This window comes from Semicossyphus pulcher, unplaced genomic scaffold (assembly GCF_022749685.1).
Source record: "Semicossyphus pulcher isolate SPU_LCO1_2020_fin unplaced genomic scaffold, fSemPul1.0.p SCAF_8, whole genome shotgun sequence".
Taxonomy (NCBI): Eukaryota; Metazoa; Chordata; class Actinopteri; order Labriformes; family Labridae; genus Semicossyphus; species Semicossyphus pulcher.
The window spans coordinates 10,566,110-10,578,454 of NW_027211759.1; the positions used below are offsets into that span (position 1 = coordinate 10,566,110).

Genomic DNA, 12,345 nt, shown 5'->3' on the forward strand with positions numbered 1-12,345 from the left:
CCCAGTGCTGTCTGCTGCAGTTTCTTACATTATGACTGGGAATGAAAGGGGAAAGAAACAAAGTGACGGTAACTCAGGGTAATCCTGTGTAATTATTGGCCTGTCACATCAGCTGGTGCTGTATGGAACAGGTGTTTTAGCAGCTCAAACCTGGATTAAATTTGTCAGAGAGACGCAGACACGTTGTGTAATTACACATCTATACATGTCTCATCCGCCAGTTTCCTTTTTCTTAAGCAAACAAGAAAAAAGAAGAGATCCTTTGAGGCTTAGCTCGCTCTGCTAACATGTTTGACTAGTGTCTTTTTACAACCGTGAAGGGTGATGGTTTTATATGCAGGCTGTTGGTGCGCGCATTCGTCCCAGCTGTGCTTTTGTTGCCTCTGTTGCTGTGCCATGGCTCAGGGTGCGGCTGATACGCAGCACAATCTGTCATTATACTTCAACGCTGCTGCTTGCACTGATTTATGTAACCTAATCGTGGCGCTTTATGATTCCAAATTCTCCTGTTTGCAGAGAAATACTCCCCGGATTAAAATGCGCTCAGCTCGTGGATCCTTTTCAGTGTGTATCGAAATGCTGTTTTATTCAGCCTGTGGCGCCCGACTCCGGTTTCACACTGACAGCATTTACTAACAGGCCATTGAGGGGGAAGTGGTATCAGTCTCTCTGTTAGGTAACTTTACAGACCACCCACAGGGGAAAACACATCAGAGGACGATCACAGACAATGACACAGAAATGTTTACCCTGCTCTCATGACGGATGATGACACATGTTGATACTTTTTGGAGTCAGAAAATACCGGATATCCTGAAAGTGTTCATACCACAAGAACTGCCGGATGTGAACGTCTGTTTAAGCACACATTTGTAAGGTTTTCTGCTTTCTTGACACACATTTTCTTGTTTTTTCTTAGCACGGGCTATGGTGAGTGCCTGCTTGATGAGCCTGTAGGGAGGACGTACGAGCTGCCCACCCTCCTCCCGGGTCAAATCTACAACGCCAACAGGCAGTGTGAGCTGATGTTTGGACCGGGTTCTCAAATTTGCCCTTACATGGTGAGTTGGCTTGTTATCAAAGCAAGCAGAACCACACTTAAGAAGTGAAGAAATAAGAGTTCAGGTGGAAGTAGATCTGAGGTGGTTGAGGTGTTCTTAGATGTACAGATGTTTTTATGAACTCCAGACATTTGAGCAGAGGGGATGTCCACGTAAGCCAAGCCATTTACTGCATGTCGCGTTTACGTCATTGTGATATACATTTATTAATCTGTAAATTCCCATGTGGAGTGTACAACATGCATTTTAACAACATACAAAGAAGCAGTTTAACTCTCAACCAGTTGTTGAATGCAGCTAATTAAAGCCACACGCTGGGACATTTAACATGCATCATACACATGTCTGCAGTATGAATCATATTCCAATCTGCTACAAAGAAGGACGGCAACAGCATATGAAAATAGCTGTTGAATTCTGCTGTCAGCTCAACAGAGTCAGAGTCATTAACTAAATTAAACATCAGTATGTTTTGCATGTGTTGGGAGCTCTTTTCCTCTTCAGTCAAAATGATTAATTGCAAGTGTTAAACAATTTTTCCAACCCACAGAAACAGTGCAAGAGGCTGTGGTGTACAAGTGCGGAGGGGGACCACAAGGGGTGTCGCACGCAGCACATGCCGCTGGCTGATGGGACTGACTGTGGGCATGGAATGGTAAGTCGGCCCTCATGTGGATCTGTGTAGCTTAATGAACAGATCACTTAGATCCCCTACTGGAAAAAGATCTCAGTTTTGTTCTCTTTGGTGGCACCTGTGGTGATAAACTGTAATTGTAGGAGCACACTTCTAAGATATCCAGACAGTGTCTCATGTGTGACATCCACGGTCAGCTCCGGTTGTAACTCTTGATTTTCCTCACTGACGGTCTCCATCACCATTGTTACCTCATTCGCCGATAGATAGTGACTTAACAGACATTTATTTAAATGAAAATCTTTGAGATTATCACTTTAAAGTGAGCAAATAACATGAACGCTTTCTTCTAAACTCATACCGAAATGCCACATGTTGTGGTGGAATGAAATGCATTTGTACATCACAACAAACCCTACTTTTATAGGGTAGTTTGTTATTTCATTGACATGCTGAAATCGCCCACCCATCTAGTATTTGACACAGGCTTAGAAAATCATGATTCATTGTTTGCAGCTATCATGAATCCAGAATGAGTTAGCCTTTAATCAAAATATGGTTAGGATGTGGATATTTTTCAAAGGGCCGATTTTCAACCTCAGTCCTATCATGCTATTATGGAGAGCTAATGCCATTATGGAAGGAAAAAAATGCAATTTGGCTCTGTGTCTTTTGAGGACACTATCCGCTTCTCCAATGGGCCCTGGAAAACCTCCGCCAGACTAAAACGGGTCATCTGGTGGAGGCCAGGGAGCTCGCTAAACTACATTTTCTCAATCTCGAAGATTTTTTAGACGATCCACAGGTATATTCTTGTTGTATTTCAGATTCTGTACCGCTCTGACACATAGCTTGCAGCAAAAACAATAGTATTTCACTCCAGCGTCTCTCGTTCCTTTCAGAGGGAGCGGTGCAATGCACGCTGGGTGTTGTAGGAATGTAGAATGGGCGAAACCACGAGCTGTTTGTACAACCTCCTCCACAGCTATGGCGCCAATTTCAGTATTGCTTCTATAGATTACAGAGAACACCGGCTTTGACTGACAGTGTCTTTTTCCAGGGGCGAATTGCTCCTTTAATGGATCGCCCTTTTTTCCTGAACTGAATGTTTTTCCTATGTTCCTTAATCTGCATGTTTTTAAGCAAGCCTTGTAGCACAAAATACATTACTGACACAATCCTAACCAACCATGCAGTGCCGCTCTGAATCCTGATGCCTTTCCCTTCTAGTTCACTTCCTCTGCTAAGAAAGAGGAATAATTTATCATCCATTACTCTCCTGCCTGCAGTCTGCTCGCAGAAACCCATGTAAATGTGGTCAGGTGATGGCCCTAGTTAGAAACTTGAAGCTTTACCCTTGGTGTTGTTACGGGGCCCCAACCCCCATTAGCCTTCATGTTCTCCTCGCTCTGGGATGCTATGCTAATTAGGGCTGAGACGGCGGGTCAGTCACTGAGGATACGGGGGGAAGAAGGGCTGCAGGGGAGGGGGGCAAGAAGAGAAAGAGAAAGAGGAAAGAAAAGGGAGACAGAGGGGGCGAAAAAGAGGGAGAGAGCGTCTTGAGAGGGAAAGGTGAAGACGTGGGCCCTTTGAAAGAGGATGCCGCCCGCCGTTCACAGTTGAGTCACCTTGTTGTGAACCCATGACCCTAAAACCTCTTTAAAAGGCGGGTGAGTGGGTCAGTGGTCAGGCCGTAACAGAGCCCAGGCTGAGACCAGCCAGCGCATTCACAAAAGGCCTCACATCAGTGATTCTGCAGAGGAGGAGGCGGGAGGAGGAGTGAGGAGGAGGTACAGGGGGATGAGGATGAGGTGGGCTGGTGTTTAGCATTCGGAACATGCATGAGAGGGAGAGAGAGAGAGGGAGGGTTCTCTTCTCTCCTTAACCTTTTGACCTCCAGGAGTCTCTTGCAGTGTGGGCCCATGTAAGTCTTATATCCCTTATATCCTTTCATCTGGCTCCATCTCCCTCCTCACCATGTTAGGTCCTGGATCAGCCCTGTCTGGTGAGGAGAGGTTAACAGGGGATAGCTAACATCTTAATCCAACTACAACAACCGGACTAAACAGTAATAGTCCTGGGATCACAGCTCCCATACTGCTCACAGGAGGAGGAGGACGTTTGAGGAGACACGGTGTTAGTTTAATTAGACCAAGTGGCTCGCTTTAATAAGCTAGAAACCCTGAACCTAGCTGACTTAGCTAGATTTCAACTGAGGTCTGCTTTTGGAGCCCTGTAAATATTGATTTGCTGCTTTTACAGCTCCAAAGAGACAAAGATTAAAAGACAACAGCAGGCAACACTTTGAGAGATGTACGTTAGCCACATCCAGCCTAATAGTTAATATGCTGTCAATTTAACTGTGTGTTAATCTCCGAATCACCTTCCAAATGTCTGTCTGTCTGCCTTATTTAAACAAAGTTAAGAGCCTATATTTAGGCAAAGCAGCCTTAGCTAAATGCTAGCATACTGGTGATGTTTAGCAGGTGTCCAAACCACGATTACTTTCTTAGTTTAGTGTGTTACTAATTAGTTGTAAATACAAATGTCAGCTGATCATTATTGACGCTTGCTCTCGGTCAAAATCTCTTTCTGTCTGCTTTATTTAAACTAAGCAAAGTATTTTGGCAAAGCATTGTTAGCTAAATGCTAACTGAATGCTGACATGCTGCTGATGTTTAGCAAGTGTATCTTTATAGAGCCTTATACACTGCCAGTTCAATGCGGGACTATTACACCTCTGTTACGTTCCGTCTTCTATCACGAAGGTGGCATGGTGGGCCGAAGTCGTTCCGCCTCTGAGCCGGCATCAGAGGTAACAGAGGCGTAACAGAGGTGAAACAGCATCAGTCTAAATGGGGGAGCTGGCAGCAGGGAACAGAGCCGTGTGTGTATTTGAAGCACGCACGGTTTGTTTACACCTGGCGCAGGTTTTGCTTCCGTAATGCCAGAGCGCTATGTAAAAACACACACTGGGGCGGCTTTTAAGGCGACGTTGCTTGGTCCAATGTAAAATGGCAAAGGCTGCATGATGGCGGAGCTTCGTTACAGTGCTGAGTCGGAACCGCAGTGTAAAAAGGGCTAATGTTTACCATGATCAATATCTTACTTTAAGTTAGCATACAAGTTCAGCTGAGGGTTAATTGAGTGTTGTTTGCTTGGCAGTTTTTTGATTGTAAACTAAAGTATTTGTCTGAATAAGAATTTGAGCTGATGATGGTGCTATTTAAAAAGAAAGCTGGGAACACAAAAGTGTTTACTGTGACCAATTTTTCTGTATGAAAAATGTAACTCAAAAAGTTAACCTAATGTTGGCGCTACAAGAAAGATGGAGTTATCACCAAAGCCATTGGAATTAATTCTCCGAGCCATCCTACAGATCTGTAGCATGCTGCTAGCATGGCAAAAAGTTTCCTTCATTTCTTTGTGTGTTTGAGTAGAGGCACCACCTTTGTTTGTAGTGTCGAGGGCCCAGTTTCGTCTTCATGCAGGGGGCTGTTTGAAGTAGCGTGAGTTGAAAGAGAGGGGGACCCTGCCCCAACACTCACCTGCCCACACAAGAGCCCTTTTATGTGGTATTTAGGTATGGCGTGTTTGTGTTCATCCTCAAAAGTCTGATAATCTGCAAACCCAGATGAGTCTTCCTGATCCTCTTGTGTCTGTATCACATTGTTCTTGCTGTGCGCCTCTCTTTCATTACTCCCCTGTCTCTCTCTATCTCTTCTTCTTCTCCCGACTCATTCCTCATTCTTTCTACAAAGAAGTCATGAGGTTCAGGTCTAAGGTTTTCCAGGGTCTTGGGTCAAGATCTTGGCTCTAAGGTGTCTGTGGAGCCCTGAGGGAGTGTGTGTGTGTGTGTGGGGGGGGAGGGTGTCTGATCTGGAGGATTACAACTATGGCCTCTCTGGGGGAAACCAGCAGCAGGTATTGTCTAAAGCTCTCCTTTAAAGATCTCTTTTGTAGGCCGAAAACCTGCAGTGTCATTTCTCCGGAAACGTCATTCATCTCTCGTAAAAAGTAAATACTCTAAAAGCCTCACTGTCACCTCCTGTGCCCGAGTTGTCTGGGGAGAGTTTTTGTTCTATCTGGGTTATGAAACAAAGTTGTGACCGCATTGGGTAATCGAGGTCAGTGCCCAAATAGTGGAGGACAGGCACGTCCACTGAACGGAGAGTGGAAACTGTTTGTTTGTATACAAGTTAGCTAAAATAGGGCAACAGGCACTGTGGGCTGCATGGATAGTTTTTCTCCCCCTCTGTTCCCTTCTCCTCCGACTCTCTCTGATCCTCTCTTCTTCTGCCTCCCTTCCCTTCCTCCCTCCCTCGCTCCCTTCCCTCTCTCTGTTGCTCGACGGGCCCTCTCACAGGGCGCCCTAGTGAGTAATGCGGTCACATGACCTCTTGGCGGCGCGTCTGTCATCTGGCTCAGTGGGCCGTGCACTAACGAGGGCATCCCATCACTTGTTGTCTATAAATACCGCCACCACCCTCCCTCCCTCCCTCCCTCCCTCTCTCCCCTCCATCCTCTCCCCTCCTGCTCTTTCTTCCTTTACCCCCCTCCCTCCGCTTTCGGTCCCTCTCACTCTTCAAAAGGATCCTGCCTGTGCGTGCGTGTGTGTGCCGAGATGCTTGCAGTACTTTTATGTGTGTTACATTTATATAAATATATTTTATTATTTAATTTGATATAAGGGGAAAAACATGCACTCATGCAGACGTGTGTATGTGTGCAAACATGCTTTTTATGTGTGTTGCTTTTAATTTCTTTTTATTCTTTCATTAAATGTAAGTGGAAACACATGCACATATGTGTTTGTGTGTGTGTTTGTGTATAGAATAGGGGCCAGCCAGCACGGTCAATAAGCGCCTGTCAAGTCAAACCCGGGGGCCGCTTGGCCCTTTATCCACATCCCCTCTATTTAAAGGTCCCTGCTCTGCGTCACACCACGTCGTCGCTCGGTGGGTGGCGGTGGTTAAAAGATGGCGACGTAGCTTGAATAAATTATAGTGTTTTGTTAATTGTAATTGTTTTAAATTGTATTTAATTGAATTGTCATGCAGAATATGGGCGTGACCGAAGTGTTTTTGATTCCATTCAGTGCGATAACTGCTGGCTGAGCTTGTTCTTTAAGTACCTGTAAAAGCCCAAACAGCCTTCCCAGATCCTCTTAATAGGGGCTTAATTGAGTGGTTAGTGTAAGTGAATAAACGGGAAGTTGCTTTTGATTTCCAGAACATTCCTCGGAAAAGAAGAATGACGACCTGCTCTGGTTTCAGCCAATTAGAGTGAGATAGTGAGGTCTTGAAAAGTGAAGCCAGGGCAGAATGGAGTCTGTTGGCGGAGGCGGCGAGTGTTGGCTGGAGCTCCCTGGCAGCCTGACAAACTTGTCGTACGATGCTGGGATGTGTGTGTGTGTGTTTGTGTTTGTGTGCGTGCGTGTGTGTTTGCCTGTACTGGAAGTACGGATTGTGAGACTGGTATCAGTGTCACTCTCAGCTAATCTCTGGATATTTGCAGGATGTTGCCACTTTGATTTGCCATCATCACACACATATCTGTGGATTTGGGCTAACAAGAGGATTGTTGTTATAGCATTCACATAGTTTGCTGATGGAATTACTGCGTCCGGTCAACAGTGAATGGAGCTTTCTTTGCCCGCTGTGTGGAAGGAGGAAGTATTTGCAGGGTGTCAAAATGCAGTGCAGTGGAAATTGGCAGAAGGTGTAAATATTTACAAAGAGACACAAAGAAGACACAAAATCTGACATATACAGAAGCTTATGAAGTTTTCTAACGTTTATTAAAAATGCATATTTACACATTTAGCTGGCACAGAAGAATATTAGCATTAATGTGGAGTCTCCCGCTTGATAAATATAAGCCCACAATGTTTTAACCCAACCAATTCCTGCAAAAAATTTAGCTAGCTTTCTTAAAAACTAGCTTAGCTAAACAACAACATAGTTGCTAGCTTGGTTTATAAGATCAGATAGAACTTTATTAATCCTGAAGGAAATTATAGTGCCAGATAGCTCCAAAAATACAGTACAAATTACATAACGTAATGAACATAATATAGCCAGATATAGAAAAGTCCTGTGGTGCTCCTCAGTGCTCTCAATCTACTGCTGAAAGTGCTCTGGCAGGACTCCAGTGTGGCATGCAGGGGGTGAGCCGTGTTCTCTATGACACTGAGGAGTTTTCTCAGCGTCCTCTTCTCAGACACTTCCACCAGAGACTCTAGTTCCACTCCCAGGACAGAGCCGGCCTTATTGATGAGCTTCCTGAGTCTGTTAGCGTCCTGTGTCTTCAGCCTGCTGCCCCAGAGTAGAAGACGACGCTGGCCACCACCGAGTCTGCAGCATGGCTCTGCAGACGTTAAAAGATCCGAGTCTCCTGAGGAAATACAAGCACCTCTGACCTTTCTTGTAAACTGCATCTGTGTTGTTAGTCCAGTCCAGTTTACTGTCTATGTGGACGCCCAGGTGCTTGTACTCATCCACAATGTCCGCCTCTGCTCCGCTGATGGTGACTGGATTCGGACTGGTCCTTCGTCTCCTAAAGTCCACCACCAACTCCTTTGTCTTTGTGACGTTAAGTTATCTGTTGTTTAAATACAGAGTTTACCTGCTGACCTAAGCCTGACTTGTCCCAACCGATTATCAGCCCAGCTTCTAGAGGCAGACAGAACAGGTTAGCGATTGGCTGATGAACTTATCGGCGCACTTAACAGAGTTAAAAGGAGCTAACTGTTGCTAATGTTACTCTAACCATAAAAATGTAACATACTCATGTGTTGTGTTCGTAGCTTATTGTGCTGTCTAAAAGTGTCTTAGCCGTCTTTAGCTGCCTAAAAAACTTAAACCTCAGGCAGCATGATTTTTTCGGGGCTTATAACTACAAGAGGTATATGTGTCTCAGCAGTTGTACAGAGGTGATGATAAGTGCGAAAGACTGACAGTAAAAGTGTCTCTGAAGTGCATGTGAGTGGAACAGCTGACAGACCCAAACTAGTCATTCACTCTAATGACAGCCCTCACACTTTGTGGAAAGATCTGCAGGAAGGAGGGTTCACAGACGGTGGAAAAGCAGCAAAGGAAACAACGTTAGGAGATAGAGTAAGAACAGAGGTTGTTCGGGGTCACGGTTGCATCATGTTTTCTTTCTTGTTCTCTGTCGTTTACCGTCCCCTCCCTCTTGTCACTTCTCCCGTCTTCACACCGCAGAAAGAGGAACTATGGAACTAAGAGGGAAATAATGCATGCCTTCATTGACAAATCTGTAAGTGTAAATCCAGTCAGGAGATAAAAGCAGTGATCTGCCCGGGGAAAGATTGCTCTGCAAGGAGTCCCATAGGTGCACTTTGTCGCCTCTCACCTGGTCCAGTTATAACTCATTTAAAAGTGAATAATGCCTCATTGAATCTACAGCGGTGGTCCATGTTGTGCCATTTGCACAGATGTTTCAATTTACTTCTTATTGCAATCTGTTTTTAATTGTGCACATTGGAGAGGACGGAGGGCTTATCAGAGCCAAAGACGCAAACGCCCTACAGGCCGAGGCCAAAGTGAACTCCGAACCCTGAGCCCTGAGAAAGACACTTCAACATGAAAGGTGATGCCTTTTGGAAATGGCCGTGTTAAAATGAAAGGGCTTTTTAAATCGCTCCTCTGCCTTCTCATTCATGCAGTGATGTATGGCTTGGGTTCAGAAATGAGGTGCTCTCTGCAACAGTTTCCTGGCAATTACAGGGCGCTAACTTCCAAACCAGGCAGCTGAGGAGCTCAGAGCAGATGCTGCTGTCCTGAGATACTATCCCCTCTGTCGGGGTTAGCATGTTGGTGACTGCTCGCGGTGGCTCAGTTGGTTAAACTTGATTTAGTTTGTTGGTGTGACATTTAAGAGCAAAGAGGCAAAGGTAGTGCGTGTGTGATTCCTTGTGTGCATTAAACGTTTGTTCATGGACAAAATGTGCAGAATGCATGCATGTGATATGTATGCACACATTCACACGTCCTGGTATGAGTTGGTGAGTCAGCGTGCGTCTTTGCAAAATTCCTAATTTGAAACACATGCTAATCACAGCTGGACAGGTTTCTCTCACAAGACCTTCAAATGTCTCACCACATTCCCAACTGAGTTCAGATCCTGACGATCCTTCGAGGAAAGCCTTTCCTGTGTCCTTAATGCTTGTTTGAGCTTTGCCAAGCTTGACTTTCACCTCACCCAGGGGTGTGTTTGTGCACTTCAGAAAGAGAGGCTAATTGGAATTGAGCGTGGCCCCCAGATGCCTCCAGACTCTGAGCAATCACTCTCACACTTGACACACATTCACACATGTGCGCACACACACACACACACACACAGTCGTGCGCACGCTCACGCTCACACACATACATCATCTCACACAGATGTTTTTTTCCTTCCACTCCCCCCTGTCCCGTCTTTCTTCTTTTCACCCACATCACCTTTTCAAGCCAAACAAAACGGTTGTAAACACAGGGTGCCCAGTGGGGGGAGTGGAATGCCTCAGAGGCTTACACAGGCTTTGGTCCTCTCTGACAGACAGTCCGCCTTGTGTTTGACAGTTCCTTGGGTGCTGCCGCCTGGCTGCGCTGCGGTGGTCCCTGCGCGGCCCTTCCCATAAGGGGATAAGGGGGGGATGGGTGTCAGGGGAGAGGATGTATAGAAGTGATGCTCAGGTCTGGGGTGACAGTCCTTAAGCTGCGGTGGGGGGGAGGGGATTCGAGGGCTGTATGGAGAAAGAAACTTTTTGTTGTATTTAAGGAATTCTTAAAACAACTCCGCAAAGCACCACCTGTTTGCCCTCTCCTCGTGTGGAAGCCATTTCCACTCGTGTGCATGTTTCATCACATTCCTTTTAGTGCTTTTTATTTGAATTGTTCTCCACAGCTTTTGTTAGAGCTCCAACCACATTATCAGTGCCTGCAGTTTGCATTTACAGTGGAGTCGGACGGGGAGGGGGGGTTGGAAAGGCCCAGACCATTACTCAAACCAGGTCTGGATCAGGGAAATGTTTGTGGCTTGTTTAGTCCGTACCCCGCAGCTGTTAACACCTGTCTGTCATTGTGCATAGACTTTACACTCCATCATTAGGCCCGCAAGTGTGTAAAACACACATGCTAACTAGGCCAGGATAGTGGAGGCAGCGGTGCCAAATTCCCTGTATGCTTACATGTGTTTGTGTGTATGACTTTGCTCTTTTGCAGGTGTTCACCTAAGGCGATGGCTGCGACTTGTGAGTTTATGTTAATGCACAAACTGGCCGGATCGGCCATCGTCCAGGAGACGACAGTGATAGATATCCCGCCTGGTTCATTAGCGTAATTATGAAAATCCACTGGAGCAGACCTCACACGGTTTTGCTCTCAGTTTTCATGAGTCTTCGGAAGAGGCTGAATTAGATTTTTTATCTGGAGCAGGGGATTGAATGTCCTGGAGTGGATTGGGATTTTGGCTAGTTGGAATGAAAGTTGCATCCTCCTTTACAGGTCACAGGTTTGAATCTGTGTACCTGCGTAAATATTAGAACCAGGAGAAGGGAGTTCCTGATGTCACGCCAGTAATAAACTTTGTTCCTCCTGTTATCACAACTCTAGAGTTTCCTTATCACGGTGCCACTGCTCCCCCGTGCCTGTGTGCCCGGACGGCGGGCTACGTACCCAGACAGACGCCGTCTTGTCCCGCATTCTTTCAGCGAACAGGACCCTACGATATCTTAGTCACTGAGACGGGGATTTGGTTACACACAAAGGGAAATGAGCCTGCCGTGCTTTGCTTATGAAAGCAGTGTTAGCACTTCTTGGCAAAGGTTGGTTAGTGGGTACACACAGTTTGATACCAGGCGCCTCTTTTCTATGTCATAAAGGGTTTTCTGTAGGAAAGATCTGGATTACCAAGTCTGGGTTTCCTCCTCAGTGTTTGGCATAGCAAATGTTGATGAGTTGCTTAATGTGAACTCAAAAAGAAGTCCCTCAAATACATGATATATTTCGTTGGCAATCACAGAGGTATTGCTGTATGTAAGGATTGCAATCTCCCTCTTCTCTTCCCTCTCTCCTACTCTTCACTGTCTCACATTGACTCTATTTCTGTCTGTATCCATGTTGCTTCCTCCCTCTCCCGTTTCTCTTTGGACAGCTGGAGGTGTTGGACGCCTTCCAGGAGGGTAAACAATGGCTGAATTAGGATTTCTTTTTAAATTTAGTCTGAGGTCTAAACAGAGGATTAAGGAGGCAAAGAGGAACACCACTCCCAGCTGTGCACATGCTAATTTTACCTTGTAGAGCCATGTCTGTGTTTGTCCAGCAGTCGTCATGCTGCAGGAGCTGCAGTCACGGTTTTTAACTTGTCCTGTATGTGTGTTTCTGTCTGTTCACGTGCAGTACTGCAGACACGGGATGTGCGTCAACAAGGAGTTAGACCTGCAGCCGGTCCATGGAGAGTGGGGTCCCTGGGGGCCCTACAGTGCTTGCTCTAGGTCCTGTGGTGGAGGAACACGGAGCACCCACAGAGACTGCAACAAGCCTGAGTAAGAAAGAATCAAACAATCAAAGATGTTCCAGACTTTGACTCTGTGTAAGACCAGTAAGGGAAGTATGAAAGAGAGCCGTCATGCCTGAATAAAAG

At 45.9% G+C, this 12,345-nt stretch overlaps 1 protein-coding gene across 1 annotated transcript in view; it reads left to right on the plus strand.

Moving 5' to 3' along the window:
• The window catches only part of LOC138612527 (A disintegrin and metalloproteinase with thrombospondin motifs 20), an 87,300-nt gene that overhangs the window by 28,562 nt on the left and 46,393 nt on the right, over positions 1–12,345 (plus strand). The window contains exons 11-13 of the mRNA XM_069685838.1: positions 920–1,061; positions 1,612–1,716; positions 12,102–12,247. Of these exons, the coding sequence (XP_069541939.1) occupies positions 920–1,061; positions 1,612–1,716; positions 12,102–12,247 (393 nt within the window). The remainder of the gene's footprint in view (positions 1–919; positions 1,062–1,611; positions 1,717–12,101; positions 12,248–12,345) is intronic.